The sequence below is a fragment of the Anser cygnoides genome, chromosome 10 (assembly GCF_040182565.1).
Source record: "Anser cygnoides isolate HZ-2024a breed goose chromosome 10, Taihu_goose_T2T_genome, whole genome shotgun sequence".
In the NCBI taxonomy this organism is placed as follows: domain Eukaryota; kingdom Metazoa; phylum Chordata; class Aves; order Anseriformes; family Anatidae; genus Anser; species Anser cygnoides.
In genome coordinates this window covers 18,892,532-18,914,246 of record NC_089882.1, presented here as the reverse complement: position 1 = coordinate 18,914,246, position 21,715 = coordinate 18,892,532, and the positions used below count along the sequence as shown (strand labels likewise).

At 55.8% G+C, this 21,715-nt stretch overlaps 1 protein-coding gene across 1 annotated transcript; it reads right to left on the bottom strand.

The window, feature by feature from the left end:
• Positions 1-13,535: 13,535 nt before the first annotated feature.
• On the bottom strand, positions 13,536-15,416 carry LOC136791650 (PHD finger protein 7-like). The gene is made up of 6 exons (XM_067003393.1): positions 15,268-15,416; positions 14,914-15,076; positions 14,717-14,823; positions 14,512-14,625; positions 14,244-14,362; positions 13,536-13,717 (listed from the first exon to the last, which is right to left on the bottom strand). The coding sequence occupies exons 1-6, from the start codon at positions 15,414-15,416 to the stop codon at positions 13,536-13,538; spliced, it is 834 nt and encodes a 277-aa protein (XP_066859494.1).
• Positions 15,417-21,715: the final 6,299 nt, after the last annotated feature.

Here is a 21,715-nt window from a genome sequence, read left to right as displayed (position 1 = left end):
GTTGTTGTTCTCCCAGGTTGGTCCTCTGCAAGAGAAGGGAGGGAAATTGTCCAGTCCCTGGCCATGCGCAGCGCTTGTGCCCTCGTGTCTAGAGAGCAGGGCAGAGGGACACCAACCTGACTGGGACTTGGATCCCTCGGATCCCCATGATGCACAGTTCTGAACGAAACTCCACCCTGTTTCTGCAGATGGGGCACTTGATGTGGACATTGTCTGTGTGTATGGCCATTTCCTGCAGCAGAAACACATGCGGTGAGAGGTGAGCGGGCCCTGGTGCTGCTGAGCACCTGCCGTGCGCGCAGGGTGAGGGGAGGGCTCCTACCTGGATGCAGCCCCGGTGGAACCAGGCGTGACTGCAGGCTGGGCACACCATGGTGTGGTAGGACTTGCTGTCCCCCACAGGGTCCATGCAGATGATGCAGATGGTGTCCTGCTCCGGAGCTGCCTGCACTGCCTGCTGAGGGCGGTGCTCCCAGCAGAAGGACCTGGCGGGGAGAGGGAAGGGAAGGGCAAGGTGAGAAGTGCTGGGCCTGCCGCGGTTGTGGCGAGGAGGGCAGAGGAACGTGAAGGAGCCCCAGGCCCATCCAGGCTCTGGCGCTGCCTCCGGCTCTGCCAGGCTGCTGGGAAGCACCAGCGTGGGGTCCTCTCTTGCTTGGCTGCTGCTGGCAGCCCTTACCTGTACTGCCCAAAGAACTGGGTGACGCATTCTCCCTCCGAGGCGCAGGGGAGATGGAAGCTGCGTTCACAGCCTGTCTCCGTGCAGGTGATGGTGGCCCCTCGCTCGCCACAAACGAAGCATTGCTGAAAAGAACACAGCAGCCCCATTAGCACCAGGCTCGATGCCGCCACCGCTGGCCCCACACCCCTGGGCAGGGCAGGGCACAGGGTGCGGGCGCTGCTGGGTCACGCTCTGCAGACCCCCCTGGCGGACAAGGCTCGTCTGCCAGAGCAGCAGTTTGTCCCGGAGCAGGTTGGAAAGGCTGGCATTGCTGCCTTGGGGTCCAGGCTAAGCTCGCGGGAGCATCTCCTGGCCCAAACCTCCCTGTTCCCATCAGGTCCTCACCTTCTGGGATGCCCGCTTGATTGCGCGTCGGATGTCGTCAGGACGGTACCCCTCTATGTCTTCGCGCATGCTTCCACGCCGTGAAAGGCTATCCACAAAATACTGTAGAAAAGAGCAGGATCTCGTTAGGGGTCATAGTTGAAGGGACCGTCCCTGGTGGGATGCTGACGGGAACCCTGGGGGAACTCACCAGGCAAAACGCGTGGGCACAGAGTCCATTCCTTTCGTGTCTGGGGCCGCAGATGTTCGGGTCAGCATCTGCCCGGCCACACAGCATGCATGCTGGAGGGGAGAGAGCAAATGGCACAGCCATTGAGCACCTTTGCGGGGCCAGGTGTCCCTGAGGGACTGTCCCCAAGGGCCTGTTCTGTCCCTGCCATGCTGGCTGATGGGCAGGGCCAGAGGCTGTGGAGGGGAAGGAGGCACAGCAGGCACAAGGGTCCCAGCAGGCACCCAGAGCCCGACCTGGGCCCCCCCTGCCAAGGAGCAGAGGGGCCCTGCCCCGGGGTGGTTGGGGAGCCCCTGCCTGCCCCTGCCTCCCCTCTCGGCCACAGGCAGCCCCCCCAGCCCCTCCCCGCCCTCCTGTGGGACGGGATACTTTTCTCTCACCTTGCTCCCTCGAGTCGGGAGCCTTCCGCTTCATTTCAGACATGGTGCACTTGGACAGCGAGCACTTGGAGAGTCACTGCCCCAGCGGTGCCGGGGTTTCTCCTCCACACGCTCCTCTGCCGACCCTGAGGGAGAAGCAGGACGAGGGTGAGTCTGCAGCACGGCCTGAGGTGTGCAACCCCTCCTCCCTCGGCAGCCCCGGGCAGCCCCCTCCTCCCTGCCCTCTCCCCAACTCACCAAATCGCACTGAGGCGCGGCCCGAGCCCAGCAGCCTTTTATATGCTCCTCGCCCCCGCGGGTCGCCATGGCCAGCCATTGTGACATCACCACCGCACGCCCCCCGTTTGGGCAGGGACGCCCAAAGCTACCTGGCACCCGCTGTGACAGAGCCCCCGCCTCACAGGGGTGGCTGGGGGTGCCACGCTGGGGCCTGGGCCCTCGGCACCCAAGCAAGAGGGTGGCCGCTCTTGCAGCCGGCACAGGCTCAAATGCCGGGTCCCGCGACACGCGGCGGAGAGGAAGGATTGCTTCCCTCGGCCTGCTGGCAACGCTCCCCGTGCCACAGGCAGGAGCGGAGATGTCCCTCGGACAGGGCTGCAGCCCTGGAGTGGCGGCGCCTGCACCGCACCTTTGGGCCAGCATTGCCGCCCTCCGGGAGAGCCGCAGGACACCTGGCGTTTGGGTCACAGCTTGCTCCCTCTTCACGTCCTTCTCCTACAGAGTTTCTCGAGAGCAGGGTGAGACCAGAGCTCGTTGTCTCCCCCAGACATCAGCAAGAGACGTTACAAAGCCAGCGGTCTTAATCGTCTTTACTGCAGTTGACAGTCCAGTCTGAGCCCTGACTCCTTTCGCCAGCTCTCACCATCAGGGTTCAAAGCCTCCTAAATAGAATCACAGAATCGTAGAATCATTAAGGGTGGAAACGTCCTTCAAGATCATCTGGTCCAACTACCCCTACTACCAATGTCACCCACTAAACCATGTCCCTAAGCACCATGTGCAACCTTTCCTTGAACACCCCCAGGTGACTCCACTACTTCCCTGGGCAACCCGTTCTAATTCCTGACTATTCTTTCTGAGAAGAAATTGTAGTGGGCTTACTTGGCAAGTTCTGGTAGCAGGGGCCCATAGGGGTGGCTTCTGTGAGAAGAATCCAGAAGCTGCCCCATTTTAGATAAGGGCCCTGCTGCTGTCCAGAGCCAAGCCAATAAGCGACGTTGTTTGCGTCTCTGTGAGAGCATATTTAAGAAAGGGAAAAAACTGCTGCGGAACAGCAGCTGGGAGAGAGAGAGGAGTGAGAAACAGCCTTGCAGACCCCAAGGTCAGTGAAGGAGTGGGAGGAGGTGCTCCAGGCACCACAGCAGAAGTTCCCCTGCGGCCTGTGGTGAGGACCATGGTGAAGCAGGTTGTCCCCCTGCAGCCCACGGAGTACCACGGTGGAGCAGGGTTCCACGCTGCAGCCCGTGGAAGAGGCCACGGTGGAGCAGGTGGACCTGCACTGAAGCAGGCTGCAGCCTGTGGAGGACCCCCGCCAGAGCAGATTGCGGGCCGGAGCCGCAGCCCGTGGAGAGGAGCCCACGCAGGAGCAGGTGACCTGGCAGGAGCTGCCGCCCGTGGGGGGCCCAGGTTGGAGCAGTGTGCTCCTGATGGATGGACCCCGTGGTACGGACCCGTATCTGGAGCAGTTCTTGAAGAGCTGCTGCCTGTGGGAAGCCCACGCAGGATCACTTTGGGAACGACTGCATCCCACGTTGGAGCAGGGGAAGAGAGTGACCGAGAAGGAACGGCAGGGACAAAGTGCTACAGACTGACCACAACCGTCATTCCCCCATTTCCCTGCACCGCTGGGTTAAAGAGGTAGAGGAGGGTGGATGGGGGGAAGGTGTTTTGGGTTTCTGTCTTTTGTTTCCCACTTCTCTAGCTTGTTAGTAATAGGAATAATTCTTAATGTCTCCCTTCTCTGAGTCTGTTTAGCCTGTCACAATAATTGTTGAGTGATGTCCCCATTCTTATCTCAACCCTTGAGCCCTTTGTATCGTTTTTTCTCCCCCTTTCCTATTCAGGAGGGGGAGTGAGAGAGAGGCTGCGGTGGAACTTGGCTGCCCACCCGAGAAAACCACCGCTAATTTCCAAACTAAACCTCTGGCGCAACTTGAGGCCATACTTTCTAGTCCTATCACTAGTTGTCTGTGAGAAGAGGCCGACCCCTAGCTCCCCACGACTTCCTTTAAGGTAGATGTGGAGAGCAGTAAAGTCTCCCCTGTGTTTTCCGTGTTAAGATCCCACTTTCGGATCCAAAGCTGACAAAAGAGCAAACATTAGCTGGGGTGGGTACGGTAAGCCCCCAAGCCACCACGACAACACAACCCTTCCCGTCACCCAACCCCCCTCTAACCCCTCATATTTACAGTACTTAAAATGGGGAGGGAGGGGGCTTTCCTCACAAATAAGGCTTTGCACCTTAAAAATGCAGCTCTGCACCTTACAGTGCACCTGGGGGCCCTAAAAATAAGGCATTGCGCCCTGAAAATGACAGCCTGGGCCGTAAAAGTGAGGGTGTAAGCAATAAGAAGCCAGCTTTGTCTCCAGAGAGCAGTCTCAGGGCCCTGAACAAACGGGCTTGGTCCCTACAAAGGAGCCCCTGGGCCTGCAAACTGAGGGTTTAGGCGATCAGAAGACGACTTGGGATGCCAAGCGGATGTTCTGGAGCCTGAAAAGAAGGCTTTGGAGCCTAGAGAGGAAACAGGGGGGCTTACTAATGCGGCTTTGAAGACTTAAAATGGGGAGGGAGGGGGAGCGTGGGGAGGCCTGGTCGTCAAGGTGAGGCTTTAGACCTGGACCCTGGGCCTTTGGAGTCTCTGGCTCACGGACTGGACCCTACAGTGATGCTTCGGTCCCTCCAGATGGGTGTTTGGACCCTTAAAGGAGGCTTTGGGCCCTCAAATTGAGGCCTTGTCTCCTAGCGTGAGGATTTGGGACCTGAAGAAGCGGGGTGTTTCCTCACAAATAAGGCTTTGTACCCTAAAAGGCAGCTCTGCACCTCACAGTGCAACTAAGGGGCCCTAAAGATAAGGCATTGCGTCCTGAAAATGACAGCCTGGGTCATAAAAGCGAGGGTGTAAGTAATGAGAAGCCAGCTTTGTCTCCAGAGAGCAGTCTCAGGGCCCTGAACAAACGGGCTTGGTCCCTACAAAGGAGCCCCCGGGCCTGCAAACTGCGGGTTTCGGTGACTGTGTTGGGTCTGTCTAGGACGGAGTCACCTTTCCCTGCAGCAGCCCACACAGTGCTGTGCTCTGCGGTCGTAGCTGGAGCAGCACTGGTATCACTCCAGCGTTGTGTCTATTGCTGCATAGTGCTGGCACAGCATCAGGACTCCCTCCAAGCCCCCAAGAGCCAGCAGGCTGGGGGTGGGCAAGTGGTGGGGAGGGGACATCGCCAGGGCAGCTGACCTAAACCAACCAAAGGGATATTCCATAACACCTGATGTCACACTCAGCAATAAAAGGGGGGCTCTCGTGGGGGAGGGGGCTGTCCTCCTGAACAACCGCTACGCGTTTTGAGGCCCCGCTTCCCAGGACGTGGCCGAACATCGCTCGTTGATGGGAAGTAGAGAATAACTTTTTTTTCTTTCTCTCTGTGCTTCCGCGCGGCCTTATTGCTTCTTTTGTTTCTTTTTTCTCCCCATTCCCTTTCCCTTTAATTAAATCGTTCTCATCTCAAACCTCGAGCTCTTTGTGTTGCATTTTCTCCCCCTTCCTCTTTGGGGGAGGGGGGGGTGGAGTGAGAGAGCGGTTGTGGTGGAGCTCGGCTGCCCACCCGAGTAAAACCACCACAGTCCTTTTTGGCACCCAACGTGGGGCTCGAGGGTTGAGATAACAGCAGAATTGATTAAAGTAGTTATAACTAACATACTTGCTAGTCACAATGTTCGGTTTGCTGTTAATATTTTTATTGTATTGTATTGTTATTGTATTGTATTGTTAATATTTTTATTGTATTATTACATACAACATAGTCACACTAGTGACTATGACACGAGACACTAGTGTGACTATGTTGTATGTAGTCCGTTCTCTGTTCTCTTTTTTTCCTCTATATCCGATCGGAGAACGTGTTGAAATCTGTGTTTGGTTTCTTTATCATGCTGTGCTGTAACATGCTGGCCTTCAGTTTCGTCTGGTACTCAGGCCCTGTATTGTTATCATTCTGGTCTCCTGGAGATTATCTTTTTGGATATATTAAGAATTACACCGCCTTCTTTTTCTCCCCTAGTAGTCAATTTGTGAATAATATCGGGGGTGGTGCCTTCTTCTTCTCTCCCTGTGGGCTAATTGCAGCAGCCTTTGAGTATTTTGGATACCCTTGGTCGGATGTTATCCTCCTGTTACTAGTTCTAGTGTTTTTCTTCCTCCCTAAGGTCAAACAATTTATTAAGAATATCATCCAAGGACCTGCCCCGAGACAAAGTAGTTGTGGGTGGCAAGGTGTGTGGGGGGATATGGGCAGGTACGTGTCACGGTTTTCTCCTCCGATGGTTCTTAACTTCACTCCTGAACAAGTGCAAAATCCAAGAAAACTGGTAGAACGTTTGAAAGACGTACGCCCTGACCCTGGCAATACCAGAGAACTCCATCAGCTTGCTGCACTCTGCTGGGGTCTGGCTTACGCCTATCAAATGTCAATTATCACTGCCCAGCACCCTCAAGGGGATAGGGAGGTTTCTGAATTTGACGACGAGATAACACAGACTGTGACCACCCCAGAGGACCAACCACCTATGGTATCAGTCGCCCCTATAGGCAAGACAAAACAATGGAAACGGAAGTCAGCTCGTTTAGTAAGGGAAGAAGCTCCTCCTAAGGAGGAGGGAGAAGAGAAAAAGGCAGGCAGCTCTAAAGCAGCGTCATCACAACAACATCAGGGAGAAGAGACCGAAACCATAAATGAATCAGAAACCACTTGATCTCTATCCTTAAGCGAGTTGCGAGAAATACGAAAGGATTTCAGTGGTCATCCAGGTGAGCACATCCTCACCTGGCTGCTTCGATGCTGGGACACTGGGGCCAGTAGCCAACAACTAGAAGGCAGTGAAGCCAAGCAGCTGGGATCCCTCTCTAGAGAAAGGCTCATTGATAGAGTAATTGGGAGAGGGGCACAGGTTCTCAGCCTCTGGAGGCGACTCCTGGCAGCTGTGAAAGAAAGGTATCCCCACAAGGAAGATATTGTATATCAAGTAGGCAAGTGGACCACTATGGATAAAGGTATCCAGCACCTGTGGGAATCAGCTGTGCTGGAGATGATTTATAGTGATTTGGACAATGCCCAGACACCTAAAGACCCTGATGAAGTCCAGTGCACAGCATCCATGTGGCAGAAGTTGGTACGGGCTGCACCCTCATCACATGCCAGCACACTGGCAGCAACGGATTGGGAGGAGGGGATGGGGCCAACAGTGGATACTATGTCCAACCAGCTTCATAAATATGAAGAAAATCTCTCTGCCCCAGTACGGGCCTGTATTTCAGCCGTGGAGAGACTGTCCCAATGGTTAGAAGAACACATAAGTTCCTCCTCACCTAGATGGAAGAATCTTTCAGCCATTAAGTGCCAGCATTCTCCGGCTCAAGCAAGGGAGAATCCAGGACGCACACCACGGGGTACCTTGTGGTTTTGTTTACGTGACTATGGGGAAGATATGAGGAAGCGGGATGGTGAACCGACATCGGCCCTAGCTGTTCGGGTACATGAACTGCGGAAAGATACAGCAGCAAGAAAAGAGGCCCCTAGGAGGATCGCTGCCCCAGTTTCTGTTGGGCAGTCCCCCAGAGGCAGTAGAAGGGCTAGTATTACTCCTGACCCTGACGAAGAGACCTCTGCTTCACATTTGGAAGAATTAATTGACAGATGCTCCAACCAGGACTAGTGGGGCCCTGCCTCTGGCCAGGTAGAGGAGAGGGACAACCGGATTTACTGGACTGTGTGGATTCGATGGCCTGGCACACCAGAACCGCAGAAATATAAAGCTTTAGTGGACACAGGCGCACAGCGTACCCTAATGCTGTCAGGCCACCAAGGGGCAGAACTCATCTCTACCTCTGGTGTGACAGGGGGATCCCAAGAGCTAACTGTGTTGGAAGCTGAAGTGAGTCTAACTGGGAATGAGTGGCAAAAGCACCGTATTGTGACTGGCCCAGAGGCTCCGTGCATCCTCGGCAGAGACTACCTCAAGAGAGGGTACTTCAAGGATTCAAAAGGGTACCAGTGGGCTTTTGGCATAGCTGGCTTGAGTACAGAGAAGATTAAGCAGCTGCCTACCCTGCCTGGTCTCTCAGAAGACCCTTCTGCTGTAGGATTGCTGAGGATTGAAGAACAGCAGGTGCCAATTGCGACTACAACTGTGCACCGGCGGCAATATCGCACCAACCGAGACTCCCTGATCCCTATCCATGAGTTAGTTCATCATCTGGAGAGCCAAGGAGTGATCAGCAAGACTCACTCGCCTTTTAATAGTCCTATACGGCCAGTGCAAAAGTCTAATGGCGAGTGGAGGCTAACAGTGGACTATCGGGGCCTGAATGAAGTCACGCCACCACTGAGTGCTGCAGTGCCAGACATGCTAGAACTCCAGTATGAACTAGAGTCAAAGGCAGCTAAGTGGTATGCTGCAAAAGTGGTATGCTACAATCGATATCGCTAATGCATTTTTCTCCACCCCTCTGGCAGCAGCATGCAGACCACAGTTTGCTTTCGCTTGGAGGGGCATTGAGTACACTTGGAATCGACTGCCCCAGGGGTGGAAACACAGCCCTGCCATTTGCCATGGACTGATCCAGACGACACTGGAACTGGGGGACGCTCCTGAACACCTGCAGTACATCGATGGTATCATCGTGTGGGGTAACACAGCAGAAGAAGTTTTTGAGAAAGGGAAGAAAATAATTCAAATTCTCCTGAAAGCTGGCTTTGCTGTTAAACAGAATAAGGTCAAGGGACCCGCACAGGAAATCCAGTTCTTGGGGGTAAAATGGCAGGATGGACGTCGCCACATTCCGACGGATGTGATCAACAACATAACGGTTATGTCTCTGCCAAGTAGCAAAAAAGAAACACAAGCTTTCCTAGGCCTTGTGGGATTTTGGAGAATGCATGTGCCAGGCTATAGTCAGCTTGTGAGCCCTCTATATCGAGTGACTCGGAAGAGGATCTATATCGAGTGACTCGAAAGTGGGGCCCCGAGCAACAACAGGCCTTTGAACAACTCACACAAGAAATAGCTCATGCAGTAGCCCTTGGGCCTGTCCATACCGGACCAGCTGTGCAAAACATACTTCACACTGCAGCTGGGGAGCATGGGCTCACCTGGAGCCTCTGGCAGAAGACCCCAGGAGAAACTCGAGGTTGACCTGTGGGTTTCTGGAGCCGGGGCTATCGAGGATCAGAAGCCAATTACACCCCAACTGAAAAGGAAATATTAACAGCATACGAGGGGATTCGAGCCGCTTCAGAAGTTGTTGGTACAGAAGCACAACTCCTCTTGGCCCCACGGCTACCTGTGCTACATTGGACGTTTAAAGGGAATATCCCCACTACACGTCATGCAACCGATGCTACGTGGAGTAAGTGGGTAGCGTTAATTACACGGCGGGCTCGAATGGGGAAACCCAACCGCCCAGGAATCCTGGAAGAGATCATGGACTGGCCGGAGGGCAGGGATTTCGCAGTGCTGACAGAAGAGGTAACCCACGCTGAAGAAGCACCACCATACAATGAGTTGCCAGAAGACAGAAAGCAGTATGTGTTGTTCACTGACGGATCCTGCCGTGTGGTAGGGGGCCATCGGAAGTGGAAAGCTGCTGTGTGGAGTCCCACATGACAAGTTGTGGAGGCCATGGAAGGGGAAGGTGAGTCGACTCAGTGTGCAGAAATGAAAGCTATACAACTGGCCCTAGAGATTGCTGAAAGAGGAAAATGGCCAGTACTGTATCTCTACACTGACCCATGGATGGTGGCAAATGCTCTGTGGGGGTGGCTGCGGCAATGGAAACAGAACAACTGGCAGCGCAGAGGTAAACCTATCTGGGCTGCTACCCTGTGGCAAGATAGTGCTGCCCGGGTAGAAAACCTGGCTGTAAAGGTACGTCATGTAGATGCTCACATGCCTAAGAATCGTGCCACCGAAGAACGTCAGAACAACGAAGAAGTGGATCGAGCTTCGAAAATTGAAGTAGCCCAGGGGAGTACATACCGACAGTCCTTCCGGAAGAATGATAAGAAATTGGAAAAATAATTGGCCTTTTGGAAAGGCCCCTTTTGCGTCTCCTGCACCCAAGCTACTCTGACTACTACCTGTTACTGTTACTAAGAGCACAGTCCAAACGCTTCTTAAACTCTGACAGGCTTTGTGTCACGACTACGTCCTTGGGGAGCCTGTTCCAGTGCGCGACAACCCTCTCGGTGAAGAACCTCTTCCTGATATCCAGCATAAACCTCCCCTGCCACAGCTTGACACCGCTCCCTCGGGTCCTGTCGCTGGTTGCTAAAGGGAAGAGATCGGCGCCTGCCCCTCCACTCCCCCTCGTGAGGAAGCTGTAGGCCGCGATGAGGTCTCCCCTCAGCCTTTTCTTTTCCAGGCTGAACAGATCAAGTGACCTCAGCCGCTCCTCGTACGTCTTCCCCTCTGGGCCCTTCACCATCTTCGTTGTCCTTCTCTGGCCACTCTCCAACAGTTTCACATCCTTTTTGTACTGTGGTGCCCAGAACCGTACACAGTACTCGAGGGGAGGCCGCACCAACACAGAGTAGCGTTGCAGCGCTGTGATCACCCACGTGTGCCACTGGGACGGAGCATGTCCAGAGTGCATTCAGCAGCCTGCTGTTCACTATCCCTTGTGAAAAAGGAGAGAAAAGTAAGCTTCAGGAGTCAGGAGGTAAACTCACACCATTCATTTCAAGTACAAGCAAAAAATTGATAACTACAGGAAAACAACCTTCCAGGTTGCAGATCAGCACGGGGGAAGACAGCTTCAGGAAGCCATTTACCTTCTCACTGTCTTCACTGACGGCCCTAGACACCAGCATTATGGAGCGCATCTCCGCAACAGGGGGCTCCTTCCAGTTTGAGCTGCTCTCCAATGCAAGTGGGAGGCTGTACAGTCGTCCCCTCGCGTGAAACTACGTACTCAGGAACGCTGCTCTGCTACTTCCAGATAAAGTTACTTCAAAAGCTGGATGTGAGGACCCAATTTCATTTCCAAGGAAAATAAAAATAAAAATAATAATACCACCACTGCACTTCCTGATGTCCTGCTTGTACCTGGAACGTTCTCTGTAGCTACTACATCTCTTCACTGTGCTGGAGAAGATGCGGGGACAGAGAGGCTCGCAGACACAGCTCATCTAGGCTAACTCACAGCCTCCTTAAGGCTGTATGCCTCGCAGTAGCTTTCCTTGTGCAAAACAATCCCTGGTGCCCCACAAAGCAGCTTGCCTTACTTGTGGGTGCCACGGAGCCCTCAAATACCAGCCTTGCGGTCTCACAAGCAGGATTGTGCCGGGTTGGCCGGTGCAAGAGCAAACGGACTGCCCAGCAGTATCATCGTTTCCGACGAAAGCATTAATCCGAGAACCCGAGAGGCCGTCTGCCCTGGAAGAGGAACTCCCAGAGTCCGATGGGACAAAGACAGGCAACACCACGCGACATGAGTTTCTGGCGGAGTCCTTCGTTCTGCAGGAAAGGCCCTCCCAAAATCTCGCCTCGGCTCAGGGATTCACTTGCTTTCTGCCCCACCACGCCTCTCTCAGCACGGCCACTGTCACTGGAGGCAGTCGATCTCAAGCGAGGCGAGGGGCGCTCACCGCGCTCCACAGCGGTCCTGCTTGTGCGAGGCGTGTACAGCCCGTACCTGCGACCTTGGACTTCTCCGGCTCAGTGCTCAGCCTGTAGTTCTTCCTTGAGAGAGCAGGCCCAGCACCTCGCGACGTCATTCTTCACAGGCACCGGTGCCAGAGCGGGCATAAGACAGGCAGACGCCTCGACCCAAACCTGCTGGGGAGGATGCTGCCGTTAAACTTGTCCCTTTCTTGCAGGCTCACGAGCGTGGCCTGAGCAACCCGGATAAGCCGAAGCCGAGTCCTTGCGCTAACGGCAAGGCCATACAAGAGCCCAAAGCCGGCTGCCAGCCCTGCTCTCACCTGTCCCACCTCTTGCCAGCCCCGACCTCCTCTCCAGCGCTGCAGTGCTGTGATCACCCACGTGTGCCACTGGGAAAGAGCGTGTCCAGAGTGCTCGTCCCCGCTGCCATGGGCTCCCCTGCAAAGCAAGCAGCCTGGGGGAAGATGGGCGAGGGGAGCGGGGAGAGGCTGGCTCAGAACTGTATTGGGCTTGGGGGCTGGGGATTAGGGCCAGCACTTGGGGCTAGCGCATGCCTGGTTCTGCAGCGTGTTCTGGGCTGGCTGTAGGGATTTGGGGCTGGACGTTGTAATCATGATCGGGTTGTCCTCTGCTCTGGTCCAGGGTGGCTGGAGCCGCTGCTGCTCTTGGGCACTATGGAGCTGTGGGGCATCCCCACTCCTGTCAGTCTGAGGGTGCTGGAGCTGCTGCTCTCGGGTACCAGGGAGCCAAGGAGGGCCCCAGTCCTGCCTGGCTGGCGGTGCTGGGGCTGGTGCTGCCCGACGGTGGGGAGCCTCAGGAGGACCCCGGTGCCGCCTGGCTGCTTGCGCTGTTGGTGCTGCATTCGGCAGCTAGGTAACAAATCGTCTTGTTGGTATTGCTTACATCACCCTCGGGGATTAGATGCCCACATCGGTGGCGAGCAGAACCTGTGCTTGAAACATCTTGGTATCTACCTTATTTTGTCGTACCACTCCCCATTATTCCAAATTGTCAACAGCAGCCTTGCGAAGCCCATGCATGTGATAAGGCCCCGTGGTGCGTTATGATGCCCAAGTTCAACGTGGGTGGGGACGGCAAGGAATTGTAACTGCGTGCAATTGTGGTTGTGCAACAATCACACCTAAGCATGGTTTTCACTTGGATGTGGGAGATGCAAGCTTGTATCGTACTGATTCTGACCTGAAAACTCATGGGCCTGCGCTAATGAATGCGCAGTTAGAAACAGAGGGGTGTTTTAATGGAGAGAAACAGAGGGGTGTTTTAATGGAGTGCAACTTTGGAATCTCACAGGGAAAGTTCATACTACAATTCGTCAAAGACACTTTAATTTCGTGGCTCCTAACTCTACGTGCCATAGTCTACAGGGTGACGGTTGGCTAATAACTGGGACATGTGCAGCCCAAACGACACGTCTGGCTGTGTAGATCGTAACCCCTTCTGGACAATGTGATTAAGCCAAACGTGCTTACTGGAATTGCGTTGCTTTCCTAATCAATCTAATGGGGGGGAGGGAAGGAAGCAGGGAGACACGGCTTAGTCGTGCGAGTGAGGCTGAAGCCGACGCGCGTGTGATCTCTCAGCACAGATGGGATTGGCAGCAAGCTTTATTGTGATGGCGGCTGGGGACTGGAGCCAGGACGTGGGGCTGGAGCACGGCTGCTCCCGTGGCGTTGTTCAGGCCGGCCGTAGGGATTTGGGGCCCGATGTTGTAACCGGGAGCGGCTTCGCATCCGGACTGGCCCGGCGTGGCTGGAGCGGCTGCTGCGTTCAGGCACCGGGGAATCGCTGGAGGACCCCAATGCCGTTTCGCTTTCAAAGCTGCTGCTGCTGCTGCCCTGAGCACTGGGGGTTGTAGCACGTCTGCTCCCACGCCGTCTTTGGGTCTGCCTCTGGGTATTTGGGGCCTGATGTTGTAACGGGGAGCGGCTTCTTGTCCGGGCCGTCCCCTGCTGGCTGGAGCGTCGTCTCCGCCTAGGCCCTGGGGATCCACTGGGGGACCCCGATGCCGCCCCCCTGGCAGATCTGGTGCTGCTGCTGCTCCCAGCACCGTTTTCTGGTGCGTGGCTGCTCCTGCGGCGTCTTCGGGGCCGGCTCTGGGGATCTGGGGCTGGACGTTCCAGCGGTGAGCGGCTTCTTGACTGGGGTCGCCCCCGCTGGCCGGTGGGGTGTCTGCCTTCAGGCACCACGGAGTGACTGGAGGTTCCTGGTGCCCTCTGGCTGGCCAAGCTGGGGGTGCTGCTCCCAGCGCTGGGTTCTGCAGCACGGCTGCTCCTGCGGCGTCTTCTGGGACTGTGCCAGGTGTCTTGGGCCTGATGTACAGGCTGGCAGATTGTCCCCTGTTCTGTCCCTGGCCTTCTCCTCTCAGTCTCCTGGGAACTGTGGGATGGCCCCGGTGCTGCCTGGCTGCTGGTGCTGCTGAGGCTGCTCCTTTCGGGTGCTGGGGAGCCACGGGAGGGCCCCAGAACCTCTGGACTGGAGGTGCTGGGGCCGGCGAGCCCCAGATTGCTACTGGAGGCTGTAAGGGGAGACAGGAAGGTGAGTGGGATGGACTTCCAGACCCACGGCAGTAGAGGCTCTGACCCGTCCAGGGTCAGAGAGACTCTGGCAAGGCTGCCCTGAGCTCCTGCAGCCAGGCCTGGCCTGGCCACAGCCCAGCAGCATGAGGCCTTTGCCACTTACCAGTGCCCACGCCAGCGCAGCTGTCGCACTCCCAGGTGCCTGTGCTGTTGGTCAAGTTGGAGCAGCGCCGGTGGGTGCCTTCGGCAGCACAGGAGCGGCACAGGAGCAGCTGCCAGGGCCTGGGGAAGCAAAGAGTTGTGGGTGTGAGGACAAAGTGTCTGAGCCAGGGAGTGGCTGGCACATCCCTTGTGCTCTGTCCTGGCTCCCCCAGCATGTGCTGAGGCTGAGGACGTGGGCAGAGCCCCAGATGGCTGCTGAGGCAACTCACCCCTGTCCCTCCGCCTGCTCCCTGCCTTGTGGGTAAAGGCATTCACTGACATCACAGCGCTGGTGCCTCTCTTGCAGCGATGCAAAGGCGTTGCCGTCCTCCCAGGTTGGTCCTCTGCAAGAGAAGGGAGGGAAATTGTCCAGTCCCTGGCCATGCGCAGCGCTTGTGCCCTCGTGTCTAGAGAGCAGGGCAGAGGGACACCAACCTGACTGGGACTTGGATCCCCATGATGGACATTTCGGAACGGAACTCCACCTGGTTTCTGCAGATGGGGCACTGGAAGTAGAGAATGCCTGCACTCAAAGCTTGTCCCTGCAGAAGAAACACATGCGGTGAGAGGTGAGCGGGCCCTGGTGCTGCTGAGCACCTGCCGTGCGCGCAGGGTGAGGGGAGGGCTCCTACCTGGATGCAGCCCCGGTGGAACCAGGCGTGACTGCAGGCTGGGCACACCATGGTGTGGTAGGACTTGCTGTCCCCCACAGGGTCCATGCAGATGATGCAGATGGTGTCCTGCTCCGGAGCTGCCTGCACTGCCTGCTGAGGGCGGTGCTCCCAGCAGAAGGACCTGGCGGGGAGAGGGAAGGGAAGGGCAAGGTGAGAAGTGCTGGGCCTGCCGCGGTTGTGGCGAGGAGGGCAGAGGAACGTGAAGGAGCCCCAGGCCCATCCAGGCTCTGGCGCTGCCTCCGGCTCTGCCAGGCTGCTGGGAAGCACCAGCGTGGGGTCCTCTCTTGCTTGGCTGCTGCTGGCAGCCCTTACCTGTACTGCCCAAAGAACTGGGTGACGCATTCTCCCTCCGAGGCGCAGGGGAGATGGAAGCTGCGTTCACAGCCTGTCTCCGTGCAGGTGATGGTGGCCCCTCGCTCGCCACAAACGAAGCATTGCTGAAAAGAACACAGCAGCCCCATTAGCACCAGGCTCGATGCCGCCACCGCTGGCCCCACACCCCTGGGCAGGGCAGGGCACAGGGTGCGGGCGCTGCTGGGTCACGCTCTGCAGACCCCCCTGGCGGACAAGGCTCGTCTGCCAGAGCAGCAGTTTGTCCCGGAGCAGGTTGGAAAGGCTGGGATTGCTGCCTTGGGGTCCAGGCTAAGCTCGCGGGAGCATCTCCTGGCCCAAACCTCCCTGTTCCCATCAGGTCCTCACCTTCTGGGATGCCCGCTTGATTGTGTGCTGTATATCCTCCAGTAAAAATCCCAAAATTCCGTCGTGTAGTGATCCAAGCCGATAAAGGCCATTCGCAAGAGACTATAGAATGGAAAAAAGCAGGATCTCGTTAGGGGTCATAGTTGAAGGGACCGTCCCTGGTGGGATGCTGACGGGAACCCTGGGGGAACTCACCAGGCAAAACGTGTGGGCACACAGTCCATTCCTTTTGTGTATGGGGCCGCAGATGTTCGGGTCAGCATCTGCCCGGCCACACAGCATGCATGCTGGAGGGGAGAGAGCAAATGGCACAGCCATTGAGCACCTTTGCGGGGCCAGGTGTCCCTGAGGGACTGTCCCCAAGGGCCTGTTCTGTCCCTGCCATGCTGGCTGATGGGCAGGGCCAGAGGCTGTGGAGGGGAAGGAGGCACAGCAGGCACAAGGGTCCCAGCAGGCACCCACAGTCCGACCTGGGCCCCCCCTGCCAAGGAGCAGAGGGGCCCTGCCCCGGGGTGGTTGGGGAGCCCCTGCCTGCCCCTGCCTCCCCTCTCGGCCACAGGCAGCCCCCCCAGCCCCTCCCCGCCCTCCTGTGGGACGGGATACTTTTCTCTCACCTTGCTCCCTCGAGTCGGGAGCCTTCCGCTTCATTTCAGACATGGTGCACTTGGACAGCGAGCACTTGGAGAGTCACTGCCCCAGCGGTGCCGGGGTTTCTCCTCCACACGCTCCTCTGCCGACCCTGAGGGAGAAGCAGGACGAGGGTGAGTCTGCAGCACGGGCCCGAGGTGTGCAACCCCTCCTCCCTCGGCAGCCCCCGGCAGCCCCCTCCTCCCTGCCCTCTCCCCAACTCACCAAATCGCACTGAGGCACGGCCCGAGCCCAGCAGCCTTTTATATGCTCCTCGCCCCCGCGGGTCACCATGGCCAGCCATTGTGACATCACCACCGCACGCCCCCCGTTTGGGCAGGGACGCCCAAAGCTACCTGGCACCCACTGTGACAGAGCCCCCGCCTCACAGGGGTGGCTGGAGGTGCCACGCTGGGGCCTGGGCCCTCGGCACCCAAGCAAGAGGGTGGCCGCTCTTGCAGCCGGCACAGGCTCAAATGCCGGGTCCCGCGACACGCGGCGGAGAGGAAGGATTGCTTCCCTCGGCCTGCTGGCAACGCTCCCCGTGCCACAGGCAGGAGCGGAGATGTCCCTCGGACAGGGCTGCAGCCCTGGAGTGGCGGCGCCTGCACCGCACCTTTGGGCCAGCATTGCCGCCCTCCGGGAGAGCCGCAGGACACCTGGCGTTTGGGTCACAGCTTGCTCCCTCCTCATGTCCTTCTCCTACAGAGTTTCTCGAGAGCAGGGTGAGACCAGAGCTCGTTGTCTCCCCCAGACATCAGCAAGAGACGTTACAAAGCCAGCGGTCTTAATCGTCTTTACTGCAGTTGACAGTCCAGTCTGAGCCCTGACTCCTTTCGCCAGCTCTCACCATCAGGGTTCAAAGCCTCCTAATTAGAATCACAGAATCGTAGAATCATTAAGGGTGGAAACGTCCTTCAAGATCATCTGGTCCAACTATCCCCTACTACCAATGTCACCCACTAAACCATGTCCCTAAGCACCATGTGCAACCTTTCCTTGAACACCCCCAGGTGACTCCACTACTTCCCTGGGCAACCCGTTCCAATTCCTGACTATTCTTTCTGAGAAGAAATTGTAGTGGGCTTACTTGGCAAGTTCTGGTAGCAGGGGCCCATAGGGGTGGCCTCTGTGAGAAGAATCCAGAAGCTGCCCCATTTTAGATAAGGGCCCTGCTGCTGTCCAGAGCCAAGCCAATAAGCGACGTTGTTTGCGTCTCTGTGAGAGCATATTTAAGAAAGGGAAAAAACTGCTGCGGAACAGCAGCTGGGAGAGAGAGAGGAGTGAGAAACAGCCTTGCAGACCCCAAGGTCAGTGAAGGAGTGGGAGGAGGTGCTCCAGGCACCACAGCAGAAGTTCCCCTGCGGCCTGTGGTGAGGACCATGGTGAAGCAGGTTGTCCCCCTGCAGCCCACGGAGTACCACGGTGGAGCAGGGTTCCACGCTGCAGCCCGTGGAAGAGGCCACGGTGGAGCAGGTGGACCTGCACTGAAGCAGGCTGCAGCCTGTGGAGGACCCCCGCCAGAGCAGATTGCGGGCCGGAGCCGCAGCCCGTGGAGAGGAGCCCACGCAGGAGCAGGTGACCTGGCAGGAGCTGCCGCCCGTGGGGGGCCCAGGTTGGAGCAGTGTGCTCCTGATGGATGGACCCCGTGGTACGGACCCGTATCTGGAGCAGTTCTTGAAGAGCTGCTGCCTGTGGGAAGCCCACGCAGGATCACTTTGGGAACGACTGCATCCCACGTTGGAGCAGGGGAAGAGAGTGACCGAGAAGGAACGGCAGGGACAAAGTGCTACAGACTGACCACAACCGCCATTCCCCCATTCCCCTGCTCCGCTTGGTTAAAGAGGTAGAGGAGGGTGGATGGGGGGAAGGTGTTTTGGGTTTCTTTCTTTTGTTCCTCACTTCTCTAGCTTGTTAGTAATAGGCAATAATTCTTAATGTCTCCCTTCTCTGAGTCTGTTTAGCCTGTCACAATAATTGTTGAGCGATGTCCCCATTCTTATCTCAACCCTTGAGCCCTTTGTATCGTTTTTTCTCCCCCTTTCCTATTCAGGAGGGGGAGTGAGAGAGAGGCTGCGGTGGAACTTGGCTGCCCACCCGAGAAAACCACCGCTAATTTCCAAACTAAACCTCTGGCGCAACTTGAGGCCATACTTTCTAGTCCTATCACTAGTTGTCTGTGAGAAGAGGCCGACCCCTAGCTCCCCACGACTTCCTTTAAGGTAGATGTGGAGAGCAGTAAAGTCTCCCCTGTGTTTTCCGTGTTAAGATCCCACTTTCGGATCCAAAGCTGACAAAAGAGCAAACATTAGCTGGGGTGGGTACGGTAAGCCCCCAAGCCACCACGACAACACAACCCTTCCCGTCACCCAACCCCCCTCTAACCCCTCATATTTACAGTACTTAAAATGGGGAGGGAGGGGGCTTTCCTCACAAATAAGGCTTTGCACCTTAAAAATGCAGCTCTGCACCTTACAGTGCACCTGGGGGCCCTAAAAATAAGGCATTGCGCCCTGAAAATGACAGCCTGGGCCGTAAAAGTGAGGGTGTAAGCAATAAGAAGCCAGCTTTGTCTCCAGAGAGCAGTCTCAGGGCCCTGAACAAACGGGCTTGGTCCCTACAAAGGAGCCCCTGGGCCTGCAAACTGAGGGTTTAGGCGATCAGAAGACGACTTGGGATGCCAAGCGGATGTTCTGGAGCCTGAAAAGAAGGCTTTGGAGCCTAGAGAGGAAACACGGGGGCTTACTAATGCGGCTTTGAAGACTTAAAATGGGGAGGGAGGGGGAGCGTGGGGAGGCCTGGTCGTCAAGGTGAGGCTTTAGACCTGGACCCTGGGCCTTTGGAGTCTCTGGCTCACGGACTGGACCCTACAGTGATGCTTCGGTCCCTCCAGATGGGTGTTTGGACCCTTAAAGGAGGCTTTGGGCCCTCAAATTGAGGCCTTGTCTCCTAGCGTGAGGATTTGGGACCTGAAGAAGCGGGGTGTTTCCTCACAAATAAGGCTTTGTACCCTAAAAGGCAGCTCTGCACCTCACAGTGCAACTAAGGGGCCCTAAAGATAAGGCATTGCGCCCTGAAAATGACAGCCTGGGTCATAAAAGCGAGGGTGTAAGTAATGAGAAGCCAGCTTTGTCTCCAGAGAGCAGTCTCAGGGCCCTGAACAAACGGGCTTGGTCCCTACAAAGGAGCCCCTGGGCCTGCAAACTGCGGGTTTCGGTGACTGCGTTGGGTCTGTCTAGGACGGAGTCACCTTTCCCTGCAGCAGCCCACACAGTGCTGTGCTCTGCGGTCGTAGCTGGAGCAGCACTGGTATCACTCCAGCGTTGTGTCTATTGCTGCATAGTGCTGGCACAGCATCAGGACTCCCTCCAAGCCCCCAAGAGCCAGCAGGCTGGGGGTGGGCAAGTGATGGGGAGGGGACATCGCCAGGGCAGCTGACCTAAACCAACCAAAGGGATATTCCATAACACCTGATGTCACACTCAGCAATAAAAGGGGGGCTCTCGTGGGGGAGGGGGGCTGTCCTCCTGAACAACCGCTACGCGTTTTGAGGCCCCGCTTCCCAGGACGTGGCCGAACATCGCTCGTTGATGGGAAGTAGAGAATAACTTTTTTTTCTTTCTCTCTGTGCTTCCGCGCGGCCTTATTGCTTCTTTTGTTTCTTTTTTCTCCCCATTCCCTTTCCCTTTAATTAAATCGTTCTCATCTCAAACCTCGAGCTCTTTGTGTTGCATTTTCTCCCCCTTCCTCTTTGGGGGAGGGGGGGGTGGAGTGAGAGAGCGGTTGTGGTGGAGCTCGGCTGCCCACCCGAGTAAAACCACCACAGTCCTTTTTGGCACCCAACGTGGGGCTCGAGGGTTGAGATAACAGCAGAATTGATTAAAGTAGTTATAACTAACATACTTGCTAGTCACAATGTTCGGTTTGCTGTTAATATTTTTATTGTATTGTATTGTTATTGTATTGTATTGTTAATATTTTTATTGTATTATTACATACAACATAGTCACACTAGTGACTATGACACGAGACACTAGTGTGACTATGTTGTATGTAGTCCGTTCTCTGTTCTCTTTTTTTCCTCTATATCCGATCGGAGAACGTGTTGAAATCTGTGTTTGGTTTCTTTATCATGCTGTGCTGTAACATGCTGGCCTTCAGTTTCGTCTGGTACTCAGGCCCTGTATTGTTATCATTCTGGTCTCCTGGAGATTATCTTTTTGGATATATTAAGAATTACACCGCCTTCTTTTTCTCCCCTAGTAGTCAATTTGTGAATAATATCGGGGGTGGTGCCTTCTTCTTCTCTCCCTGTGGGCTAATTGCAGCAGCCTTTGAGTATTTTGGATACCCTTGGTCGGATGTTATCCTCCTGTTACTAGTTCTAGTGTTTTTCTTCCTCCCTAAGGTCAAACAATTTATTAAGAATATCATCCAAGGACCTGCCCCGAGACAAAGTAGTTGTGGGTGGCAAGGTGTGTGGGGGGATATGGGCAGGTACGTGTCACGGTTTTCTCCTCCGATGGTTCTTAACTTCACTCCTGAACAAGTGCAAAATCCAAGAAAACTGGTAGAACGTTTGAAAGACGTACGCCCTGACCCTGGCAATACCAGAGAACTCCATCAGCTTGCTGCACTCTGCTGGGGTCTGGCTTACGCCTATCAAATGTCAATTATCACTGCCCAGCACCCTCAAGGGGATAGGGAGGTTTCTGAATTTGACGACGAGATAACACAGACTGTGACCACCCCAGAGGACCAACCACCTATGGTATCAGTCGCCCCTATAGGCAAGACAAAACAATGGAAACGGAAGTCAGCTCGTTTAGTAAGGGAAGAAGCTCCTCCTAAGGAGGAGGGAGAAGAGAAAAAGGCAGGCAGCTCTAAAGCAGCGTCATCACAACAACATCAGGGAGAAGAGACCGAAACCATAAATGAATCAGAAACCACTTGATCTCTATCCTTAAGCGAGTTGCGAGAAATACGAAAGGATTTCAGTGGTCATCCAGGTGAGCACATCCTCACCTGGCTGCTTCGATGCTGGGACACTGGGGCCAGTAGCCAACAACTAGAAGGCAGTGAAGCCAAGCAGCTGGGATCCCTCTCTAGAGAAAGGCTCATTGATAGAGTAATTGGGAGAGGGGCACAGGTTCTCAGCCTCTGGAGGCGACTCCTGGCAGCTGTGAAAGAAAGGTATCCCCACAAGGAAGATATTGTATATCAAGTAGGCAAGTGGACCACTATGGATAAAGGTATCCAGCACCTGTGGGAATCAGCTGTGCTGGAGATGATTTATAGTGATTTGGACAATGCCCAGACACCTAAAGACCCTGATGAAGTCCAGTGCACAGCATCCATGTGGCAGAAGTTGGTACGGGCTGCACCCTCATCACATGCCAGCACACTGGCAGCAACGGATTGGGAGGAGGGGATG